The sequence below is a fragment of the Sminthopsis crassicaudata genome, chromosome 2 (genome assembly GCF_048593235.1).
Source record: "Sminthopsis crassicaudata isolate SCR6 chromosome 2, ASM4859323v1, whole genome shotgun sequence".
NCBI classification, from domain to species: Eukaryota; Metazoa; Chordata; class Mammalia; order Dasyuromorphia; family Dasyuridae; genus Sminthopsis; species Sminthopsis crassicaudata.
This window is the reverse complement of record NC_133618.1, coordinates 471,749,943-471,776,111: the sequence shown is the minus strand read 5'-3', so window position 1 is coordinate 471,776,111 and position 26,169 is coordinate 471,749,943. Positions and strand designations below refer to the sequence as shown.

Sequence of the window (26,169 nt, the reverse complement as noted above, 5' to 3'; positions counted from 1 at the left end):
CTCCATGAGAGCACAGAAAAGGCCTGGGGTCTGGCCACCGCAAGGCGCATGCTCAATGTCAGCTCCCCGACCAATCTCGATGGAGCTCTCTCATTGGCTAACAGAAGGTGGGAGGGCGGACCCAAACTCCAACGGGCTCAGCCGGCCCCTGACCATCTCCTGGGACCTATGTGGCTGCTTGTGTCCTACAAGAGGGAAGGGTACAGGGGAAGGCTCAAGCATCAGTCCTCACCCCATTCTAGGCTGTTTCTCTCAGGCCCCCTCTCCCCTCTCGTTTTTTCGTCCAATCTCAGGATAACCTCCCCCTGTCATTTCAGACTTAGCAGCTCCGGGCTTCTCCCGCACAGTCTGCACTGCTAGTCACACAGCCTAGAAATGGCCTCCTGGTGAAGAGTGCAGAGAGGAGCCGCGATTCCCCCCTGAATTTATTTTCCTCTGCCCTGCCCTTCCTCTCAGTAGGAGGCAGGAAAGTGAAGAGTCTCATCAGGGCCCAAAGCAGTTCGGTCACCTGGCCCCGGGAGAGGGGATCCTTCCAGCGGGACCCATGGGGAGAGAGCAAGCAGGCTGGAGTTCCCATCAGGATGACTGTATGTATAATCTTTCTCCCTTTTTCACATTATTTCAGATCCACATATATAAATGATAAGAGTTCCTAGGTCTCTAATCCATTATTTTCCAAAATTCATATTATGCACTTGAGTTGTTTCCAATTTTTTGCTTATACATGTCGCCATTGTGATTATTTTTGCTGTTCTTCCTGAAGACCAACGCTATCACAACAATGGTGTCTTGACTTGCCAATGAACTTTAATTGAGGCAGACCTGCACAGTCATCAGTTTGACTCCCCTTCGGAATCATCAGACTCCAACAGCAAGGCAAAAGTCAAAACAACTAGCAATGCCCTGGGACTCGGTGAGAGCGTGGTCTTCCCAATTAGGGTCTTTTCCAGGTCTCAACTAATCTGAAGTCATGCCATTCAAAGACTGAGGCCTAGGAAAAATCGAGACAAAAGATGGCCCAAGTTGCCATCCCATAATCATCAATCTGGGAGGGAAAGACCAGTGACTTTCTAAACACAAAACAAATGCTATTTATATTCATTCTATGCCATTAAAACCTACACGATGAGCCACTGAGGCCAGACTTAGGATAATGTTTTTGGACCTTCAATGAAGGTCAGAATGATTTGGATTTACAAAATGTTAAATTTCAAGCGTCAGCTCTAGGCCTCAGGTTCCCCTTTTTATTTATTTTCCTTTAAAAAAAAATCTTTATACCAACTTTTGTTTCCTGTATAATGCAAAAAATATTCATTAAACTGGCATTACGTGCCAGGCATTGTGCTAAGCATTGGGAACAAAAATAAGAAAAACACAGCCCTTACCCTCAAAGAGTATACAATCTAACAGAAAAGACAATATACACAAGGAATCTGAAAGTGGGGAGTGAAGGGTGTAAGAAGGTATCCGAAGGGGCAGGATGAAGATGGTGGAGTTGAAACCAGCTGAACAACTGGAGGTTTGGGGAGGAATTTTTTGCTCCCTTCAGTCAGAGCAGAAGCAACAAGGGGTAATGTATTTATGCCATCTCTAAAAGCTGCTCATCCCCAATCTCCAAATAAACTACCTTCTCCTTAAAATAGGAACTTCTCTTAAAACAAAACAAAACACATACACACACACACACACACACACACACACACACCTTGTCAAAACTCTAAAGAGTCAATATAAGATTTATTTCATGGGTCTTCCCACATACCTAAAAAGCCTTCATAAAATTAACCAATTTCTCTTTAATAGAGACGCTATTAAACCTGAAACATGCAGGTTTCAGTTTTTACTGAAGTCCTCATTGAAGGCACGTCTACCTCCTACTTGGCCAACCCTCCCTTTTTATTTGGCCCCGCCCCCAAAAGGCCTCTAACAGTGTCTTTTGTGGTTTTATCTAATCCTTCCTGGAAGGACGTGTTCCCCAGGTCCCCAAAGCCCCGTCTCTTTCGCAGTTCAAATCCTACAGGTTCCGGGTTGTACCTAATAATATTACGCAAAGAAATAAACCATTCTTTGAGTTCAGGCCCCGCAATGGGAAGTGCCAGAGTACCAGTAACCCCAAATAGGGGACCATGACTTATCATTGTCAAAGATATCTCACTACTTGCATAACGGAGCAGGATCTAGAGATTTTTCGTCCTCGTGCTCTAGCTACAAAAATCGGACCCATTATCCTGGCACAAGGATTAAGCCGCGCGAATGCGCAAAACCTTTGGGAAATGAACTACAGGAAATCGAGAGAAAACAGAAGCGATGCATTCTGGGTATGGTAGTCCTGGCGTTCCCCAGACTCAAGTCCCGCCCCACTTCGGGGGTAGTATAAAGAATACGCGCGCGCACCTTCTATGCAGTTTGGTTCTTTGGCCCGGAATCAGTTCTTTATCAGCGGTCAGGCCAAGCCTGGCGCCCAATTCCAGGTATTTGATGACCGGAACCCATTTTCTCCAAGCACTCTGAACTCTTAAGTAGGCCGATACGCGAAGGGATTGGGGGCTGGGAGCCGAGCATCCGATCAGGGCCGTTCCCTCCCCTGAGACAGCAGTCCAAAGGTCCTAACCGAGGAGGCGAAGGTGTTTGCGGGACATGTGTGTGTTACACGTAGAAAGCGCATGTCATTTGTGTAAAGGAGCTAAGAAGATTCTCCTGGTTCTGTATCAGCAGTAACTATTGTTTATTCTGTGTAAATCACTGCGACAGACACTGCGGATTCAAAGACCCCCATAAAACGGACCTCCCCCATTAGATTATTTCATAGGGAAGAAAAGCTCTTACATGAAGGATTCATTTGCAGATGCCATGTTAAATTTGAGGTTGGAGTATTACAAACTGCTGGGATATGTTGAGTACCTCTGCGGGGCCTTGCAGGAAAAAAACTTAAGTTTAAGGGAAGATGTGTGATAGGGGTGCAATCCAGCTACAGACTCGAAAACGTTCAGGGGGAAAAGGAATAATGCAAGAAAAGGATTGGGGAATAGTCTAGTATTGTTGGAATGTAAAGTATGTTATTCCCAACCCAATGTAGTCATGTAAGTCACTGCTAGAAAGCTTTAATGAAGCCCGGTTGTAATGGCTATAATGCCCCTGTAACATGTATTTATATTGACTGTTCAGCATTATATTGACTACCGGTATTCAGAAACCTTGCGTTATTCAAACTCCTATTCTATACGGTAGTTGGGCCAAGGAGTTGGAAATAATAGGTATCCCTTTCCAGTTTGAGAAATGAATACAATTCACCATATATATATTTGCATAATGTTCTTTACTTTTTACCCTTTAAGGCTCAAATTATGACCAAGGTTGCTAGGTTCCTTTTGCTGACTCCATCTTCTCTTTGTTCACATCAACTCTGCTGCTATTCTCCAGGTGTCCAGGCTTGGGCACTGCAAGGAGGATTCCCTACTGAGATCTTAACTGAACTCTCAGGCCTTGCTGTAAGAGCAGCCTCTGGGACAAAGTGCATATCATTGTGTGTCTTTTGCCAGAACAATTCTTGACCATCCTGCTGGGGTACTAGAATGACACTGAAACACTGAGAACCTGTGAGGAATGGGTGACTGAAGAATTTGATTTAAATGCTTGAGGAGAAAGGTGAACATTTCAGAGAAGGAAAGCCTATGGATGGTCCAAGGTGCAGATTGTATCTGGTACTAATGGCTGGAACCTTACTCCTATAGGAAATTACATTTTTTCAACCTGGAATCACCTTTTCCCTCAGAACACTTGTCCAATAGATGAGATTATGTATTCATGGTGTGGGCTGAAGCAGAGCTAGCCCCACGTTCTCACTCTGTATTCTCTCAGGTTATTTCTGGGAAGGAGCTGCACATGGGATATTCTGATGAATTATAATTTAGTTCTTCCCATAAAGCAAGCTGGTAAAGAATGGGAATTTAAAAGATTGTGAATACAGATAGGAAGGTATGCAACAGAATGTTTTGGAAATGATTTTTAATTGGACAGTAAAGAGTAGATACAATGATTAGAATCTAATAAAAAAAAATAAAAGTATGAGACCCAGACAGTGATATCAGTGAACCATCATTTCAAGTTAGGATGAAGATGTTGTTCTTGAGCTCCTTTTGATCTCCCTATTGCTTCATAAAGCATAAAGCAATACACCCAAATCTTCTATAATAATTTTTAGCCTAGTAAGTGAAAATCAAGACAAGAGGCTTTCATTCATGACCCTCCACCCCAACCAGCTCTGCATTCTTGAGACTTTATTCTTCTTCAACAGGAGAGCACTGATCAAGAGAGAATGAATTCTGTGCTCCTAACTGCCATATCCCAGGTGAGTTGAGCTTTTTCCCTTCTCATCTGTTGTATCTCTAGTTTTAAAGAGTGAAAACTTTTGTTTTCTTTGTTCTCACGCTTTCCTAAGTCCTATTGAGGAACTTGTGCCCCAGTTGTTTAACCCTAATGTATTGAAAGCGTTCCATTTTGTCTGATGCCATTGTTCAGTGATCTTGTCCTACTATGCTTATCTTCTAACAATTCAGCAGGTTGTTTAGTCCTACTATATTATTAGAACTGAATTTGAACCTGTGAATAAAACAAAATAGAAAGTGTAACCTTTATCCTTAAAGGCCTAATAGGCTCATTGGAAAGCTAGGCACAAGAAATAAAATATTTTAATACTCTTGAAAAAGTTAGATAATACAAGAACGTATGAGTCAGGTCTAAGGGAAAGGATTGAATGGATGAAAGGATGAAAAGATTTTCTGAGATATGATATGAGACTGGATGAATAAGATTTAGATAATTATAGAGAAATAGAAGAAGACATCAAAGACCAAAGATTAGAACTGAAATGTTATTTGTAAGAAGCAGTAAAGATTAGCTTGACTGCAATGAAGGGTATTTCTTAGGAAATGAGAGGAAACAAGTAGGCTCTGTAGTAAGGACCATATTGTAGAGGACCTTTAATGACCGATTGAGAAATTTATTGTTTTTCCTGATAAAAACATCTGTTAAAGAGAGCTATGATGATATATATGAAGAAAAAAACTAAAAAAAAAAATAAAACCCAACAAACACAAATTCAGTAAAGGTTATGGAAGATGGAAAGTCAAAGTTGATTTCAGATCTTCATTGGACAACTGGAAGAATAAGGATTTTGGTAGTAAAGATGAATATGACTGTTAAATGTTGGTGTTAGTGATCTAAACATGGTACATGTGAAAAAGTTTTCACCAAAAGAAATGCATGCTCTATGCTTGTTCTGGGAGTTCTGTGTGATTCGCTCTCCAGTAGGATGACTGGACCTGGAGGCACTGTTCAAAGAAGCTTGAGTTTAGAGTTGATTAGTATTTTCTTAAGTCTGTTAATTTATACATTTTTTGACAAGAAACTGAATCCTTGGATAATTTATGCCAACAGAAGTATTCACAGTGACCTTCTGTAACTTTTTTGTCTGTAATAAGTCAAATATCATGGCACTTACCTAATTAACTATCATAGGCGATTTTCACATTTATGTGTCATTATTATAAATAACATATATTCACTCACAGGAACTAGTTTCTTTTCACTTTGGGAGAAAGAAGATTCATAGATCATTGTATTTTCAGAGACAGCCTAAGGAAATTCACTGTAATATATCCTGCTCAGTGATTGTTATTACATTAATGAATATCCCATGGGGGCAGCTAGGTGGCACAGTGGATAGAGCACCAGCCTTGAATTCAGGAGGACCTGAATTCAAATTTGCTCTCAGACACTTAGCACTTCCTAGCTGTGTGCCCCTGGGCAAGTCACTTAACCCCAGCCTCAAAAAAAAAAAAAAAAAAAAATGAATATCCCATGAAAATGGTGTTTAACATTATACCAGTGAAAATCTTTTCTTTATGAATTTAAAACAAAGCCAAAAATTCAATAGAGATTTATATAGGCATTTATTTAGGAAATAGAACAATAGAATTACATGAAAATATCATGTTCTTATGACTTTTTTGCATGAAAATCTTAAATTTTCTCTTTCAGCTCCAAATTTTCTCTTATCCTTTTTTGTCCTGGGACTATTTCATACTTTCATACCCACAAAACTCTAAATCTGTACTTATAAACAAATTTCAAATACAAATTTGTTCAATTGCAAAGTTAACTTTGGAAAACACTAACCTGTAAAAAATATTGGAATCATAAGATGTTATCACATTTGAGAATAATGTAGTAAAAAAAAAAAAAGTACTGAATTTGCAGTAGATTTTTGCAATTAATTTGCAATGAGATTTGGGTTTAAATCCCAGGTCTACTGTTTATTCTGTGTATGACTTTAGCTAAATTATTTAACGTATTTCTCATTTGTAAAATGTGGAAGTTGGTAGATGACCACTAAGGCCCCTTCCAGGTATTAAATTTGTGATTCTTTGTTCAAGAAGGGACATTATAATATTATTTCATATATGTTTTTGTGTACTCATATATTCATGTATGCATACACACATTATATAATAAGTCAACAAGTATTTATTAAATGCTTGCTATATGAAAGGAATGGGGCTACCAAAAAAATGAATATATAAATAAACAATTGTCCTCATGGAGCTTACATTCTATTATGTGAGGCATAGATATATAAAAGATATACAAGGTAACTTTGCAGGGGAAAGTACTCTCATTTTAAGGGTGAGAAAGATTGGGATTTGTCCTTTCTTTTTTCATCTATCATAATTCAATATAAATCTATAGAGCACTTAGAATATAAGAGCCTTTTACCAGGTCCTAGGGATGCAAAGACAAAAATGAACAGTATCTAACCTCAGTGAATTTATAGTATAGAGTGAGAGTAGGAGGGGAAGAGAAGAATGTCATATGTACATAACCAAGTAAATATAAATTATATGCTAAATTAGTAAAACTAATTTTTGTAGTAAGAAAGAGTATTGACATTTGGAGGATAGGAAGCCTTAAGAAAGGCTGCATGTAAGAGGTAACAGATAAGCTAAATCTTAACAGAAGTCTGGGATTTCAAGAGGTAGAGGTGAAGAAAAGGAGAAAATCCCACGAATGTGGGAGTTTACAAAGTTTTAGTAGGAATGATGCAGTGTTCAGGGAATGGTTAGTAAAGTTTGACTAGAATATAGCCTTGATGAAGGAGAGAAGAATGTGAAATAAGTCTGAAAAGATGGATTGGGATCAGATTTTGAAGGACTTTAAAAAACAAGAAATTTTCTGGTTTATCCTGGTGGCAATAGAGAATCACTAAAAAGTCTTAAAGAGGGTGGTGGGATAACATCTCTGAGACTTTAGACATATAAATTTACTTTGGCATACAAATTTGGTAGCTATAGGAAACATGGATGAGGATAGTGAGAAGAAGAACGAGATAATGGAGTCATACAAATTTTTTAACGTGGGGAGAGACGATAGAAGAGTTGAAGAGGATGCTAAGGTGATGAATCTAGATGACTAGAAGAATAGTGGTACATCTGACAGAAACTGAGAAGTTTGGAGAAAGAGTAAGTTTAGAGGAAATGGAACGAGTTCACTTTTGTACATGTTGAGTTTGAGATACCTTTAAGCAGGTGGAGGTGTCTAAGCAGTTGGTGATATAGGCTTAGTCTCATAAAAAAGGTGATGGCTAATTATGAAGACTTTGTCTTACTAAGAATAGGTAAGTCATTTACAGCTATGCATCATCCAGTATTGCTAATAGTGTATACTATGTTCTGGTTACTTTACTTTGCATCAGTTTCAAATAAGACTTTCCCGGTTTTTCTGAAGTGATCCTGCTTATAATTTCTTATGCCACAATAATATTCCATCACAATCATATATCCCAGTTTATTCAGCCATTTCCAAATCGATAGGAATGCTCTTGACTTCCAAATCTGAGTCACCACAAAAAGAGCAGCAATAAATATTTTAGCATAAATAGGTCCTTTTCCTTTTTTTTTCATGTCTTTGGGATACAGACCTAGCAGTGGTATGCTCAGTTTAATAGCCCTTTGGACATAGCTAGAAATTACTCTTCAGAACATTTGGATCAGTTCATGAATTTAAAAACAATGTATTAAATTTCCAATTTTCCAGTGTCGCCTCCAGCATTTACCATTTTCTTTTTTTTGCCATATTTGCCCATCTAAAAGTTGTTTTTTTTTTCTGATGCAGTTGGGTTCACTCAGGTTCACCTGACTTCAAGGCTAGCATTCTATCCATTATCCATCCAGCTGCCTCCCAGAGTTGTTTTAATTTTTATTTCCCTAATCAATGATTTAGAGTATTTTTAAAGTGATTATAGGTAGCTTTGATTTGTCTAAAAACTGCCTATTCATATTCTTTAACATTTATCAGTTAGAGTCTTGTATTTTTATAAGTTTGACTCAGTTCTCTATATATTTGAGAAATGAGGCCTTGTATCAAGGACATTTGTTGCAAATTTTTTTACAGTATTCTCCTTTCCCTGTAATTTTGGTTGCATTGGTTTTGTTTGTGTAAAATCTTTTTAATTTTATATAGTCAAACTATCAATTCCTGCAAACTGTTGCTCTTCATTAATCAGAATGATGCTTTTGAGACCAAAGCACTGACACTTTTTTCCTTTCTCATTTTCACTGAGATTAGCAAATTGAGTTATTGATGGTAACATGCCCTCGGTATTCCCCCTTTTCTATTTTATTTTTTTCTGGTTATATATGTACATTAATTTTTTAAAATACATATTTATTTATAAATCATCTTGGGAGAAAAAAAATCAGAACAAAGGGGAAAAATCACAAGAGGAAAAAAAAAGGCAGAAGAAAAAAGAAGGAAAAAAGTGAACTTAACACATAATGATTTACATTGAATCTCCATAGTTCTCTCTCTGGATGCAGATGGCATTGTCTTTCAAAGTATATAAGCATTGCCTTGGATTACTGAACCACTGAAAAGCACAAGTCTTTCATGGTTGATTATTGTACAATCTTGTTTAAAATACCATATTCCTGGTTCTGTTTATTTCACTCAGCATCAGTTTGTGTAAATCAATCTTTCCAGGCCCTTTCTAAAATCTGCTTGTTCATCATTTTTAATAGACCAATAATGTTCCTTTATATATGCTATAACTTATTCATCATTCCCCAATTGATAGCATACTCATATTGCAATTCTTTGCCACCACAAAAAAAAAGCTGCTACACATGGGTCCTTTTCCCTCCTTTATGATTTCCTTGGGATAAAGAACCCAGTAGTGGAATTGCTGGATCAAAGGGAACACACAGCAAAATTGCAAAATGCTCTCCAGAATAGTTGGATCATTTTACAACTCCACCCCACAATGCATTAGTGTCCCAGTCTCCAACATTCATCATTATCTTTTCCTGTCATCTTAACCAGTCTGAAAAGTATAATGTGGTACCTCAGAGTTGTTTTAATTTGCATTTCTCTAATCAAGTGATTTAAAGCATTTTTTCATATTACTATAGACAGTTTTAATTTTGTCATTTGAAATTTGTTCATATACTTTGACTACTTATCAGTTTGAGAATGACTTGTATTCTTATAAATTTGACACAGTTCTTTATATGTTTTATATATTTTAGAAATGATACTTTTATCAGAAACACTGGCTGTAATTTTTTTTTCCCCAGCTTGGTATTTCCCTTTTAATCTTGTTTGTGTTGGTTTTCTTTCTGCAATTTTTAATTTTTATTTAATTTAATTATTTATTTATAATTTAATTTACAATAAAATTTAATAAATTATATAATATATATTATAATATATGGTATATAATATAAATTAATAAACCATCATAAAAATTTAATTATTTATTTAATTAAATTTTTTATTTAATGTAATCAAAGTTGTCCATTTTGCATTTCATAATATTCTCTAGTTCTTTTTTGGCCATAAATTCCTCCCTTCTCCAAAGATCTGATATCCCTTGCTCTCCTAATATGCTTATGGTATCACCCTTTATCCCCAAATCATGTACTCATTTTGACCTTATTTTGGTGTAGGTTCTGTACAGAGTTCCTGATATACTATTTTCCACTTTACCCAACAATTTTTGTGAAATATTGAGTACTTATCCCAGAAGCTGTAGTTTTGGGGTTTATCAAATTTAGATTACTATAGTTATTGATTATTGTGTCATGTGTATCTAACCCATTCCACTGATCCACCTGTTTCTTAGCCAGTACCAAATGGTTTTGATGACTGCTACTTTATAATATAGTTCTAGATCTGGTACTGCTATACCACCATCTTTTGTAATTTTTTCATTAATTCATTAGATATTCTTGCCCTTTTGTTCTTCCAGAACATTTTTGTTAATATTTTTTCTACCTCTATAAAATAATCTTTTGGCAGTTTGATTGGCATGGCACTGAACAAGTAGACCAATTTAGGTAAAATTGCCTTTTTTATTTATTATATTAGCTTGGCCTATCCATGAGCATTTTGATACATTTTGATATTTTTCTCATTGTTTGCATCTGACTTTATTTCTGTGAGAAATGTTTTGTAAATGTGTTCATATAGTTCCTTGGTTTGTCTTTGCAGGTAGATACCCAAATATTTTATTTTATTACTGTTATTTTAAATGGGAGTTTTCTATCTCTTGATGCTGAATTTTGTCAGTAATATATAGAAATACTGATGATTTATGTGGGTTTATTTTATATCCTGCAACTTTGCTAAAATTATTCATTATTTCCAGTAGTTTTCTGGATGATTTTCTAGGATTCTATAAGTAAATCATAATATCATCTTCAAAGAGTTAGTTTTATCTCCTCGTTGCTTATTCTAATTCCTTTAATTTCTTTTTCTTTTCTTATTTCTGAAGTCAGTATTTCTAGTACAATATTGAATAATAGTGGTAATGATTTTATAGGGAAATGCATCCAGCTTCTCCCCATTACAAATAATGTTTGCTGATAATTTTAGATAGATTCTGCTTACCATTTTTTTAATAATTCAGTTTTTTAATTCAAAGCTTAGCTTTGTTTTGGGGTTTTTTTTGGAGGGGGGGCTTTGTTTTTTTTTGTTTTTGTTTTTTGCTGAGGCAACTGGGGTTAAGTGACTTGCCCAGGGTCATAGAACTAGGAAGTGTTAAGTGTCTGCTTATAATTTTAAGGAAAACTCCCCTTTTAATAGGCACGGGCATTGTATTTTGGCAAAAGATTTTTCTGCATATATTGATATTGTCATGATTTCTGTTAGTTTTGTTATTAATATGGTCAATTATGCTAATAGTTTTCTTGATACTAAATTAGCTCTTCTTTCCTGGTATAAATTCCACTTGGTTGTAGTGCATTAATTATTCTGCTGATAACTTGTTATAATCTCTTTGCTAATATTTTATTTAAAATTTTTGCATCAATATTCATTAGAGAGATTGGTCTGTAATTTTCTTTCTCTGTTTTGGCTTTTCCTAATCTAGTTATCAGTTCCATATTTGTGTCACAGAAGGAATTTGGCAGGACTCCCTCTTTACCTATTTTTCCAAATAGTTTACTTAGTATTTGAATTAATTATTTTTTAAATGTTTGTAGAATTCACTTATAAATCCATCTAGCCCTGGAGATTTTTTCTTAGGGAATTCATTGATGCCTCGTTCAAATTCTTTTTCTAAAATGGGACCATTTAAGTAATTTATTTCCTCTTCTATTAATTTGGACAATTTATATTTTTGTAAGTATTCATTTTTCATTTAGATTGTGAAGTTTGTTGTACAAAATAAATTTGATTTCTTTTTCATTAATGCTAACCTCTCTTTTCATTTTTATGCTAATAGTTTGGTTTTTTCTTTTTTCTAACAAAATTAACCAAAAATTTATCTATTGTATTGATTTTTTTTTTCCCATAAAAGCAAGTACTTTTGTACTTTTGAGTTAAGGAGTTTTCTTTATTTTCAATTTTATTATTTTCTCCTTTAAGTTTCATAATTTATAATTTGGTATTTAACTGGGGTTTTAATTTGTTCTTTTTCTATTTGCATATCCAATTCATTGATCTCCTGTTTCTCTATTTTAATAATATAACTATTTAGAGATACAAAATTTCCCTTAAGAACTGCTTTGGTTGCAACCCATAGGTTTGGTATGTTGTCTCATTACTATTGTTCTCTTGGATGGTTTTTTTTTTTTATTAATTTTGTAATTATAAAATTTTTTGACAGTATGCATGAGTAATTTTTTATAACATTATCCCTTGTATTCATTTTTCCAAATTTTCCCCTCTCTCCCTTTACTCCCTCCCCTAAATGACAGGCAATTCCATACATTTTACATGTGTTACAGTATAACCTAGATACAATATATGTGTGTAAATCCAATTTTCTTGTTGCACGTTAAGTATTGGATTTGGATGAAATTATTGATTGTTTCTATGATGTATTGTTTGACCTACTCATTTTTTAGAATTAGCTTATTTAATTTCCAATTGGTTTTTTTAGTCTATCTTTCCCTGGCCCTTTATTGAATATAATTTTGTTGCATTGTAGTCTGAAAAGTAAATATTTACTATTTCTGCTTTTCTGCATTTGATTAGAGGTTTTATGCCCTAATACATCCATTTTATCAATTTGACGTATTATTAAGTAATACATCACAAAAGGTTTATTTCTTTCTGTCTCAATTCAGTTTTCTTTAGAGGTCTATCATATACAAGTTTTCTAGAATTCTATTACCCTCCCTAGTTTCTTTCTTTTTTACTTTGTGGAATTAGAAGGACCTTGAGGGACCCCCATTAATATAGTTTAGCTGTTTATTTCTTCCTGTTAAGTGGCTTAACTTCTCTAAGAATTTGGATGCTGTACCATATAGTACATATACATTTGTGAAGACCAAGTTAGCATCCTGGATACCTTAGAATCAGCCAGCGCCAGGATAAGCAAAAGTTCTTGATCTTTATTCTTGGTCTTTTGGGGTAGTAGTCAGGAGAATGGACACAGAAATCTCCCAACCTTCCTTCTCTCTCTCCACTGCCCAAAGGCCACTCTCCCTTATCTTACTCCACCCTCCAATGCCTCTTACAATTCTCTGTATACACCAACAGATCAAGCCAGCACAATATAGTGGGTAGGGCCATTCCCCAAGCATATGCTAATATTGTCCAATCCGTAATTAGCCCTAAGTGTTCAGTGCATCAACTCAGCTTCAGCCCTTTACATACATTTAATATTAATACTACTTCATTGTTGATAGTACCCTTTAACAAGATATGTTTCCTTCCTTATCTTTTTAAATTAGATTTTTGCTTTTGCTTTATCTGAGATCAGAATTGCTATCCTTGCTTCTTTTGCTTCAGTTGAAGCACAATAAATTTTGTTCCATTCTTTTACCCTTTTCTATTTCAAATCTCTCTGTTTCAAATGTTTCTTATAAACAACATGTTGTAGGATTCTGTTTTTAATCCACTCTGCTATCTTTTCTGTTTTATAGGAGAGTTATCCCATTCACATTCACAGTTATGATTTCCAGTGCTGGATTTCTCTCCATTGTCTTTTCTGCCCTGTATATACTTGTTACCCTAATGCAGGTGGATTCCCTTCTACTCTAAATTCATGAGTACTTTCTTACCATGTAACTTAGCAGTGTACTATATTCTAATTGTTACACAGGGACACTTTACTTCTTTTGTACTACCTTTTTCATGGGTGGGGAACCTTTTTTATGCCAAGGAACCATTTGGATATTTATAACATGGGCTCTATAAAATTATTAACTTATAAAACTCAAGCACTGGGAGGTTATAGTACCCAGCTTTTAGTACATCATCACCAGCAGTTACTCTAGCAAATGGTTTTGTTGGCCTTATAGGGCCCACAGACTGGAAGTTCTCCACTCCTGACCTATTTACTAATAGATGATTCTAGCCACAAAGTGTGAAGTCAGGAAATAATGTACTTTATTTGGATTACTGACAACTCTGAAAATTATTAGCATCTACAATCCATTCTTCTTCAGTCACTAGCAGTTCTCTCCAAGAACATGTAAATGAATGTTGGATGATAGATTAAGCAGGAATGTATTGGTATTTCAGGAATCATTGACATTCAAGGATGTGGCTGTGGACTTTACCCAGGAAGAATGGAGGCAATTGGATCCTGGTCAGAGATACCTGTATAAGGATGTAATGCTGGAGAACTATAGAAATCTAGTCTTAGTGGGTAAGTATGTTTTTCCTGTATTTCTCACTATAAAGCATTTTTCTGTGTAGGAATTTGGGGTAAGTAATCAGTTTCCTAATTTACTTTGGGCACAAAAATAGTATATTCTTTTCATTCTTTCCAAGTGAATTTTTTCTTCTTAGAAGATAAAACAGATACCTTTGTTGTGCTGTCCACATTACTTCACTTTCTCATCCTTCAAAAACCCTAAGGAACAAAGAGTTAGAAATTAATCTAAAGATGATTTTTCCCCAGAACAAATACCCAAGTCATTTGTTTCTTTTCCTTGTGAGCAGGACATCAAGTTTATAAACCAGATTTGATATCACAGTTGGAACAAGGAAAAGAACCTTGGGTTATAGAGAGAGAAATTCCAAGAATTGCCTTCCCAGGTAAGTAAGACAGACCCAAGAAAATGAATCATTATAATTAAGTCAAAAGAGATTGTAGACTGTTTTTTTTGTAATTTTCTTTCAAGCTATCTAGCTAGACCTGCATATAAGACTGAGGTCATTTGAAATAAATTCCCTTAAATATCCTGATTTTATAATATGGTGAAATTAATTTAGAGTTGAAAGACATCTTAGAAGTAATCTTGTTTCAAATTCTCATGTAGTTATGTAATCACAAAAGTAAAACAGATCAAACAGAAAAGTAGACTATGGGATAGTTAGTTTATTTTTGTGACTTTCAATATTCAAAGAAATTTTTAAAAAATTTATTAGCCTGAGGTAACATCTTAACTTCTTTTTGACATTCAGGAATAAGGAGAGAAGTGGCTCTAATTTCTTCAGAGATGTTTAAATAAGGCTGTATAATTTTTCAGGGGCTCTCATTACATGTACTTTATGAGATAGCTTGTTTAATTCTTGTACAGCCATAATTGTTAATAAATTCTCATTTTATCTTCATGAAGATCTACTTTCGTTTCTTCTCACTTACCTCTGCAACTTTGCATCGAGGAAGTAAGAAAAAAAATCTTTGTTAGAAATATGTTGCACAAGAAATTCGGTTCTGCATACATATATTGTAGTTAGGATATACTATAACATATCTAACTTATATAAGACTGCCTGCCATCTAGGGAAGGGGGTGGAGGGAAGGAAGGGAAAAATCCAAACAGAAGTGAGTGCAAGGGATAATGTTGCAAAAAATTACTCATGCATATGTACTGTCAAAAAAAAGTTATAATTATAAAATGAAAAATATTATAATTTAAAAAAAAGAAATATATTGCAGATACATTCTTCTATTGGCCATGTTCTGTTCTGCTCTCCCTTTCTTCTTCTCATATCACCCCTAAAAAAACAAATCTTTTATCTATATTCTGAGCCCATCACTTTTATATCAGGAGGTAGGTAAAATATTTTATCATGGAGTTATAATTGGTCATATGGTATAGGGTATGTTCAGGGAACACTAACCTCTCTGGTGTGAGGGCTGCCAAGCATTTTTTAAAGCACCTTTCTACCTTCTGTGTCTATCTGATCCACCTAATTCTCACCTATGGCTTCAAGAAGCTGTAGCATGAACAGTGGTCCATGCTCAAGTAAACTATTTTGGCAGATAGGCTAAACCAGATGAAGGGTAACTGAGGGGTTTCAGACCCTTTGATAGAGATAAGGGGATGTCGGCACATGAAGACTTCTGGTGGGAGGAGCAGAGAGCAGTTTGTTCCAATGGCCATGAAAGCAGCTGAAGCAGGTGCTGTGGAGTATTTAGAGCTCGGTAGGTTGCCAAGGTTATCTACAACATCTTGAGCCATTTCCAGTTATCTTGACTTTGTCTTGCTACTGCACTGTAATGATTCAGGAAGAGAAAGCAAGGTCAATCATTTTGGTTTAATTCTGTTTCACTTAAATCTAATTTAGATTTTACCATTTTGCCATTTTTATTTATTTTAAAAGTGCTATGGCCAGGAAAAGCAGCAGGTGCAAATGCACCGGGAACTATAATCACAACTCTGCACATAGGAGACCCAGGCCATAGGGTTATCTTTTCACTGGAAGCATTAGTGAAGTTTGGAAACCCCTAGGGTGTCTGAGCAATCTTTTGTTTACACAGTCTTCATCTATTTATTATGGTGGGGTGAGGGGAGATCCCCTCTGGGAGTCAAAAAAAAATTTCTACAAAAATGATTCCACTCACCATTGGTACATGAAATGTGCACACACTTATAGAAAACACAAAATCTAATAGATCTGAAAGAGGAACAACTGTTGTTGAAGACAGTTCAGCAGATATTACATCCCTATCATCATAAATGAAACAAGGCTGGCAAATGAAGGTCAGCTTATTGGCATTGGATACACGTTTTTCTGGTGTGGCCATATGAAGCTGGCATAGGTTTTGCAATCATAACTAATCTAGTCAACAAGCTTGTATGCCTGCCAAAAAGAGTGAATGACAGGCTGATGGCAGCATGATTATCTCTTGCAGCAAAGTGCCATACCACAATCCTCACTGCCTATGCTCCCACCATGATGAACCCTAATGAGGTCAAAGAAAAATTATGAAGACCTAGAGAGCTTTATCATCAAGATGCCAAAAGAAGAGAAGCTGATAAACATCTCTGGGTGACTTCAGTGCTAAAATAGGCTCAGATTACCAGACATACCAGGGAGTCCTTGAGAAGAATAGATTGGAAACAACAACAGTAACAATTACTTATTACTGAAAACTTGTGCACCTAATGACCTTATCAGCAATATCAACACTTTCATTTACCTAAACACAATAAAACTTTGTGGATGCATACTCACAGCAAACACTGGCATTTAATAGACTGTGTCATTGTAAGGAAAAGAGACAGACATGATGTGAGAGTAGCAAAAATAATGTGTGGCACAGTGCTAAATTGAGCATAAAATTTGTCCTAAGATATTCACATTCAACAAAAGTGATGGCTCCAAGGGAAAATGACTACCAGGTGTCAATAGATTAGAACACTTCTCTGAGCAGGAAGTTTGTTGTTCATTTGAAGGGAAAATTGAATTAACACACAGTTGGCAACAGTAAAGCAGAAAGGGAGTGGGAAGCTTTCAGAGATTTGGTATACTGCACTACATTTACTCATTTGGGTCAGAACTCTTACAAACATCAAGATTGGTTTGACAGAAATGATGTGGAAATTCAGAAGATGCTAAATGAAAAAAATGTCATGCATCTCTAAGAAGACAGAATCAAAAGTAAAGCTTAGAGTGATGCAATGGCTCAATAAAAGAGCAGATAAAATTCAGTTTTATGCTGATAGTTAACAATCCAGAATGCTTTTATGATGTCCTGAAAGCTATTTGTGGGCCAAAGATGTATGCTGCATTTCAACTACTCAGTGCTGATGGAACCACATTAATTAGCCAGAAGGACATGATCCAAGAGGGATAGACCATACACTTCCATAATGTTCTCAACCAATGCTTTTATCTTTTACCTCAGGTTGATTTTGAATGCCTTTGGCAAAGCACCTGGTGTTGATTGTATTCCAACTGATATTAACAAGGTGAGGGATCTACTGCTCATACAAAACCTGACTGACATTTTCCACCTTATATGACAAGAGGAAGTTATCTCTGGAGTTCAATGATTCCTCCATTGTCCATTTTTGTAAAGGTAAAAGAAATAGATTGTTCTGTGACAGGCCAGTGTCTTAGTTGTTGCTAGCAAAATTTTTACTACAGTCTTCCTTAATAGGCTGAGTCTTGAAGTGCAATGTGGTCATCTACCTGAGAGCCACTGTGGCTTCAGAAAGGGCTGAGGAACTTGCCAATCAGTCCAGGAGAAATGGTAGGAGCAGAACAGGTTAGTACACAATGTTTGTCAAACTGATCAAGGGCTTTATCATCACAAAGGTTTATGGAAAATTATGTTGGGGTGAAACCAAGATGGCAGAGAGTACCAAGTGATTGTCTGAGCTTCTCCTGGTTTCCCTCAAATCAACACCAGATCAAGCCTCTGAATTGATTTTAGAGTGACAGAACCTACAAATATTTTGAGTGTAACAAATTTCCAGCAGAAGATATTCTGTAAGAACTTCAAGAAAGGTCTGTTTCAATGGTGGGGAAGAAAGGGGAGGCAGCCCAGCACAGATGCCACACAGGGATCCAGGGGGGAGCAGCCTCCACATGCTGGGGAAATATACTGGGAAGTTCTTAGCTAAGATACAGCAGTTTGGGCTACTCTTTCCTAATTCAGAAGCAAGTGGATCAATAGACAAGCTGTAAGACCTCCAATAGAACTACAGAAGGCAAATAGTGAGCCCCTGAACCCCAGAATAATGCAGGTTTTAGCCATGCCCACATAGTACAGGAAGGAAACCATCAGCACTGGCCCCAGGGCAGTGTGAAGCTGCTGTCAACTGCAGAGAAAGCTGAAGACAATCTCCCCTTTTCTCTAAGAGCAGGCCTCATCCTTTAAAAATGAACAAAAAAAACAAAAAGAGTTCTGATAATACATAGTTTTTATGGAGACAGGGTAAAACAGATCTCAAATCTTGAGGACACCAAAGACAAACTTCATCAAGATGAAGACACAAAAGATGATATGAGTTGATTTCCATCTCACAAGGCTCTTTTGGAAGAATTCAAAAAGACCTTAAATAAAAGAGAATTAGAAGAAAAATGGGGAAAAAGAATGAGTGGGTAAAACAACAAATCATAGACATGATTGATCATTTCATTCAAGAGGATGACAATAATGAGACAATGTACCAAAATTTATGGGATACAGCCAAAGCAGTTCTTAGGGAAAGTTTTATGTCTACAGATGCTTACTTAAATAAAGTAGAGAAAGAGAAGATCAATAATTGGGATGCAACTAAAAAAGCTAGAAAAAGAACAAATTTAAACCCCCCAATTAAAAACCAGATTTGAAATTCTGAAAATAAAAGGGGAGATCAGTAAAATTGAAAGAAAACTATTGAACTAATAAACAAAAGTAAAAGTTGGTTTTATGAAAAAACAACAAAATAGATAAAACTTAATAAATTTGATTAGAAAAAGGAAAGAAGAAAATCAAATTGTAAGTATCAACAATGAAAAGGATGAACTTTCCACCAATGAAGAGGAAATTAGAACAATAATTAGGAGCTCTTCCATCAATTGGAGAATGGTTGGATAAATTATGGTATATGAATGTTATGGAATATTATTGTTCTGTAAGAAATGACTATTAGAATGAATTACAGAGAGACTTACATGAACTGATGTTGAGTGAAATGAGCAGAACCAGGAGACCATTATAGACTTCAACAATAATACTGTATGAGGATGTATTCTTCAACAAAGAGAAGATCTAATTCAGTTCCAATTGATCAATGGTGGACAGAATCAGCTACACCCAGAGAAAGAACACTGGGAAATGAGTGTAAACTGTTTGCATTTTTGTTTTTCTTCCCAGGTTATTTTTACCTTCTGAATCAAATTCTTCCTATGCAACAAGAAATTTGGTTCTGCACACATATATTGTATCTAGGATATACTATAACACATTTAACATGTATGGGACTGCCTGCCATCTGGGGGGGGGGAGGTGGAAGAAAGGAGGGGAAAATTTGGAATAGAAGTGAGTGCAAGAGATAATGTTGTAAAAAAAAATTACCCATGCATATATACTGTCAAAAAAAAGTTATAATTATAAAATTAATTTTAAAAAAATGAAAAAAAATTTAGGAGCTATTTTGTCCAATTGTATCCCAATAACTTTGATATTCTAAATGAAATGAGGAATATTTACAAAAATATAGATTACTCAAATTAAATAGTACCATTTTAGAAAAAGAAATGGAATAAACTATCAATGAACTCCCTAAGAAAAAATTTCCAGGGCTAGATGTATTTATATGTGAATTCTACCAAACATTTAAAGAATAATTAATTCCAATACTATGCAAACTATTTGGAAAAATAGGGAAAGAAGGAATCCTACTAAATTCCTTTTATAACACAGATATGGTACTGATAATAAACCAGGTAGAGTCAAAACAGAAAGAAAATCATAGAAAAAGATGTTTGGAGGAAGCAAAGAATTGTCTGGTTTAGCTCCAGCATAGAGATTGTGGAGGGTAATAATATAAAATAGGACTGGGAAGATAGAATACAATAGTCCAGGCATTAGGTTATGAGTGCCTACACCAAGGTGATATCTGTCTAAAGAGAGAAGAGGGCATATATAAGAGCTACTGTGAAAGTAGAATCAACAAATAATATATGGCAATAGAATGGATATACAGTTTGAAAGTGTTGCAGGAATTGAGGAGGATTCCTAGGTTGTGAACCTGAGTAAAGGGAAGAATGGTGGCACCTTCAACAAAATTGATGAAAATAGGAAAAGGGAAGGTTTTGGAGAAAATAATGAATTCCATTTAGGATGTTAATAAGATTTCCACAGGACACCATTTGAAATTTGCAATAAACTACTAGAGATAAGAGATTGGAGGTTATCAGAAAGGTTATGGCTAGTTAAACAAATCTGAGAAATATCTGTGTAGAGATGATAGTTGAATCCATTGGAGTTGATTAGATAACCAAACAAAATAGTGCTTATGGATGAGAAGAAACTACAGGATTGAGTCACGAATCACAGAGATTACAACCTAGAAGAAAATAAAAGAAAGCTTAGAAGAAGCAGTCATACAAGTAGAAGAAACAAAGCAATCTCATGAAAATGTAGAAAAAAGCAACTATCAAAATAAAGAAAATGTTGCAGAGAGGTCAAGACTGCATATTCAGAAAAAGCCATCAGAATTGGTAAAGGACCATGCCTAAGTGAAGGGGCAGGTCAATTCTCCAAAAGCCTCCACAGCTGTGAATCATAACACTTAAAGGAGTTGCAAAGTTACCTTTACAGATGCAGATGTTCCTTGTGGATTGGAAATGAAATAAATTGGAGGCAGAGGGAAGAAGAGAGAAGTCAGAGAACACAACTGCCTCTCAGTCTCCTTGTATCATCATCCTCTCACATGAAGAGATCCATTCTACAAGTCTGAGTTAGACCTCCAGCAGCCACTGGCAGCTGGCTCCCATATTACAACAAATTGGCAATTAAAAGATCTTTGGTAATATTTAAGAGAACATTTTCAATTGAGAGGGCAGAAGCCAAACTACAATTAAGAAGAAAATGAAAGGAAAGGAAGAAGAGAACTATTGTAGACATACTTCTCAAAGATATGTTTCTCCTTGAAAGATAAAAGAGAAATATCGAACAATAGCTTTCAAATATGGACAGATCAATTGAGAGTTTTTCAGGATGCGAGAGACAAAGGCATGTTTGTAGGGAGCCGAAAAATAGCCAGTAGATAGGGAAAGGTTGTAAGAGAGAGATTAATAAAGAGGATAATATGCTGGAGAAAATGGGAAGGAATGAGATCAACTTGTGCATGTAGAGTTATTTGCCTTGGCAAAAAGGTCACTTCTTCATGTGAAATAGATGAAGAAAGAGATAGTGATAGAAGATATCTGAGTGATGTTAGATGAGGAAGTCAAGGGAATAAGAGGAATTCTGGGTGAATGGCCTTAATTTTTTCAACAAAACATGAGGCAAAATTCTCAACTGAGAAAATAAGGTCAGGAGGAAAATTATGTGAGGTTTGAGAAACGATGAAAAAGTTTGGAAAAGTTTCTCTAATAAGTAGAAAAATGAACTGATTCATATGAAAGGACACATAAAATGATTGCAGACAGGCCCCTGTTCAGACTATGTAACATAATTTTGCATTGGAGCCTATCAACATGATTTTCTCCAGCTTCATTCATTCCAGCATTTGAATAAGAATAAAGGGACAGGATGACAGGAGTATTAGACTGGGGCATAGTAATATAGTATAGATAAGGAAGCAAGGGATTCAGGAGAAGAGGAGGATAATGTAAGTTGAACAAGTTCACCAGTGGGTCAAGATGGGGTAGAGAGGAAGATATAGCTTTTATAAGGGTGAAAAGCTGGGAAAGAATTTGAAGAACATAGAGTAGAAATCAGAATAAGGATAGAGGACAGAGAGGTCATGAGGGAGAGGGGAAATAGAATGGTAAAAGTGCAGAGTACATGAAAATACAGTTATTGTTATGGGCTAGAACCCTGAACTTGAAACAAAGGATTGAAATGGAGAGACAAAATTATCTAATTTAGCATGGTCCAGTATGATTGATTTAATCTTACAAGGAGATGTTATGTATGGGCCAGAACTTGAAACAAAGTACTAAGTGGAATTGAGGAGACAATGGTTAAATCAAATTTAGCACTGATTTAACCCTACAACAAATAATGGTTTCCTAGTGATATAATGATTGATTTGTACTCAGTGTGGAGCATATAAGCAAGAAGCTCTCAGAGCCAAAAAAGGCAGGTGCACTAGAAGCTCTCAAAGGCTGAGACAGATTCATTCCATCTTCCACCTTTGTGGTGGTGTAGGCTGGAACACAAACCTTTGGATTCAGAGACATTTGGAGAGATTCAGAGTGCAGAGAAGGAGGCAGGAGCTCAAGCCCACGGTACCAAGAAGAGAGATAGGCCTCAAAGAAAGCTAACCTGGCCCCAGGAAAGTAGACAAGACTTTGAAAGAGACAATACAGGATTTGGACTTTAACCCGTGGCTACTTGTGTGGTGATTACTGAACTGAAACGAAGGCTGCTCCCAGAGACCCCAAGAAAACCTCAACAAAGAACATTACATTTTAGAGAAGAATATTATAAATTATCCCTTCCATATATGGATTAGGGACACAGTGCCCTCATGATCTGGAAAGTCAGCATAAAATTTTATAGTTCTCCCCTCATACCAAAGAAGTAGTCTGAATTATTAAAGAGATAAAATAGGGTAATAGTATAAAATATACATATATTTTATGCATCTCTGGGTTTCTTAACTTTTTCCTGTGTTATCTGTTGGCCTTCAGGTATCATCTGTGATTTCTGCAAAATTCTCAAAATTCCCATTTAATTTCTTATGTTGATCCATGCTGTATTGAAATTTCAAGGGACAAAGTCACAATGTGGAAGGGATAACTGTAAAACACTTGTAGATAATGGCAGGATAAAGAGCATTAATATATCTGTGTATCTGAGTTGAAATTAAAAAACAAATCATGGAAAATGAGTAAATTTAAGAAATAGGAAGTTAGTCTTAAGGGAGTATGTCAAAGATCCCTAGTTTCAAGATAGGAATTGTGTAAGAGAGAAGAACTGTGAACTAGACACTGAACTCATTGAAGAAGGAAGGTAATTTTCATGAAGATTGGTAGATAGCAGCTACCAGAATCTTTACTAGGTAATAAATATGGATTGAATAAGGAGGAGAAATTACCCACTTATCACTTTCCTTTCCTCCCTTTTTCCATTCTTTGCCCAGGCTTCACATGCATAGTTGAAGATTGTCAGATCATTGTACTCATTACCATTTTCATTTTTCTTTTATCACTTAAATTGTTTTCTTTTTCAGAACTTAATCACCAAAACAGAATTACATTTTTCTTTCTTTCAGACTGGGAAATAAAAACTGAAACCAGGAAGCTAACTCCAAAGCAAAACATTTCTGAAGAGGAATCATCCCAGAAGGTAGAAATGGAAAGATTCACAAGGGATAGTATATGTTACTCTAAGTCAGGTTACAGCTGGAGATCTGAAGACCAATTTGGCATCCCACAAGAAATATATGAGAAATATTTAAAACAAATGAGAGTTGCCCCAAATAAAATCCTACTTGGGAAGAAAACCTCTGAATGTAATCAGTTTAATCCAGACTCAGTTCTTGTTTTGAAGCAGAGCATTCCCACTAGAGAGAGATACCATAAATATGATATAAGTGGGAAAGCTTTTAAGTGCAATTCATATTTAATAAGTAATCAGAAAGTTTGTATACCAAAGAAGTCTTATGAATGTACTGTGTGTAGAAAAATTTTCAGTAAAAGTGCACTCCTTAAAAAACATTTGAGAGTCCATACCAATGAGAAACCCTTCAAATGTAATGTCTGTGAAAAAGCTTTCAGGAATACCACACTCCTTATTCAACACCAGAGAATCCATACTGGAGAGAAACCTTTTAAATGTAATGAATGTGGAAAAGCTTTCAACCAAAAAACAGGTCTTAATCGACATAAAAGAATTCACACTGGAGAAAAACCTTATGAATGCAAAGAATGTGGGAAAGCTTTCAGATGGAGTACACAGTTAACTCAACATCAAAGAATTCATACTGGAGAGAAACCCTATAAATGTAGTGAATGTGAGAAAACGTTTAGTCAGAAGGCAGAATGTACTCAACATGGGAGAATTCATACTGGAGAGAAGCCTTATAAATGTAGTGAATGTGGGAAAGCCTTTAGATATAGTACAAATCTAACTCAACATCAGAGAATTCATACTGGAGAGAAACCCTATGAATGCAATGAATGCAGAAAAGCATTTTCTGATAGATCATCCTTTAACAAACATGAAAGGATTCATACTGGAGAAAAGCCCTATAAATGTAGCAAGTGTGGGAAAGGTTTTATTCGACATGCAGACCTTACCCTACATTACAGAACTCATACTGGTGAGAAACCTTATGAATGTAATGAGTGTGGAAAAGCCTTCAGCTTACATGTACATCTTACTCGACATCAGAGAACCCATACGAGAGAAAAATTTTTAAATATGTAGTCAATGTGAGAATGTCTTTAGACACAGTTTAACCTTGGTCAAATATTAAAGGCCATTGTATAATACTAGGAATTTAATCAATGAAAAAGTTTCATTTGGAATCATCCCATATTCAAATAGCTTACGGTTATAATTGTACCAGTTAAAACTTTGATGTACTTGAATGAGAAATATGCTGCTTCTTTCCCATCCCTTTCTCCACTGTATATTGATAATATATTCCCTAGTTTCTATAAGGTGTTCTGCATCAGTTTATACAACTTTTTTATGATCAATTTGCTTAATGGTTAATTTAACACTAATTTGTTTATTAAGCATTTTTTACATTGCTAGATGGCTTTTTAATTACCTAAATTTATAGTTCAGGGCTTCTACTAGACCATTTTTGCAACACTTTTTGATCAAATACCAAAAATAATATGTGAATATTTCTAAGGTTAGGGAAATTGTTGATTAGACTAATTACTTTAAGTGAATTTGACTTCTATTCCTTAATACTAGAATTGTATAGGTAGGGAGTGAAATTCTTTCCAAAGTTTCTTTAAGAAACCACCCTTGTTTCAACATTAGAGACTTCATATTGAAAAGAAACTCTGTAAATGTAATGAATATGGCAAAGATTTCAGCACTAACTTGTATTGTCTTTGTATCAGCAGAGAAACCATATGAATGCAATGAATTTATACTATAGACAAATCTTTTAAATGTAATAAAAATAGCAAGACATTTACCTAGATATGTGTACATCTTAATTTTAGCATTAGACAGTTGACACTAGAAATCATAAATATGACCTTAAGTGATATTCCTTGGCAAATTTTTAATAAATATGAACTGCTGAGTTCCAGTTATTCCCATCCTGGGATTCAACTGCTGCTTGAGCTAGATTTTGTCTAAAGCCTTTCTCCTGCCCCAAAGGCTGAGGCCATTTGTGTCTTGGTAGATTCATCCACAATGCCCCAGGTTGCTCTCTCTGGCTGTGCTCTTATTTATTATGGGTTTGAAGGAAGGTAAGGGCTATGATCTTGTACTATTCAGTTCTGATCAAGAGTGTAGTCCTGGATCCTACCGGGAAGAGCCATGCTGGCTAGTTTCTCTTCCTAGGATTTAGGTTTGGACAGAGAGTACTATGCATTATGTCTAGCACTGTGCTCAGCTCTTGGCATACCCTGGCTTTTCTATCCCAGGATTTCTGCAGCATTCAAAGAGTCACTTTGTAGATTATTGAGTTGGGGGGCTAGACTTGGGGTAGGTGGGAAAGTAGGAATGCAATGTCATATTAAAGGTCATGCTTTAAACTTTTTTTAGGGTCATATAATTCAAAGACCAGTTGGAGTGTTTGATGACAATCTTGGCTCCTCTAAGTCCTACCACACTAACATCTCTCA

General features: G+C 35.7%; 1 protein-coding gene across 5 annotated transcripts; it reads left to right on the top strand.

Annotated features, from left to right (window-relative positions):
• The first annotated feature begins 99 nt into the window (after positions 1 to 99).
• LOC141557464 (uncharacterized) lies at positions 100 to 25,637 on the top strand. Of its 5 annotated transcripts, none has more exons than XM_074293187.1 (5): positions 100 to 587; positions 4,295 to 4,348; positions 14,029 to 14,155; positions 14,452 to 14,547; positions 23,625 to 25,637. In XM_074293187.1, the coding sequence occupies exons 1-5, from the start codon at positions 582 to 584 to the stop codon at positions 24,779 to 24,781; spliced, it is 1,440 nt and encodes a 479-aa protein (XP_074149288.1). In that variant the 5' UTR covers positions 100 to 581; the 3' UTR covers positions 24,782 to 25,637. The 5 variants fall into 5 exon arrangements, with proteins under 5 accessions (XP_074149288.1, XP_074149290.1, XP_074149287.1 ...); XM_074293186.1 differs by lacking the exon at positions 100 to 587 and adding an exon at positions 2,345 to 2,471; XM_074293188.1 differs by lacking the exon at positions 100 to 587 and adding an exon at positions 2,456 to 2,603.
• The last annotated feature ends 532 nt before the right edge of the window (positions 25,638 to 26,169 follow it).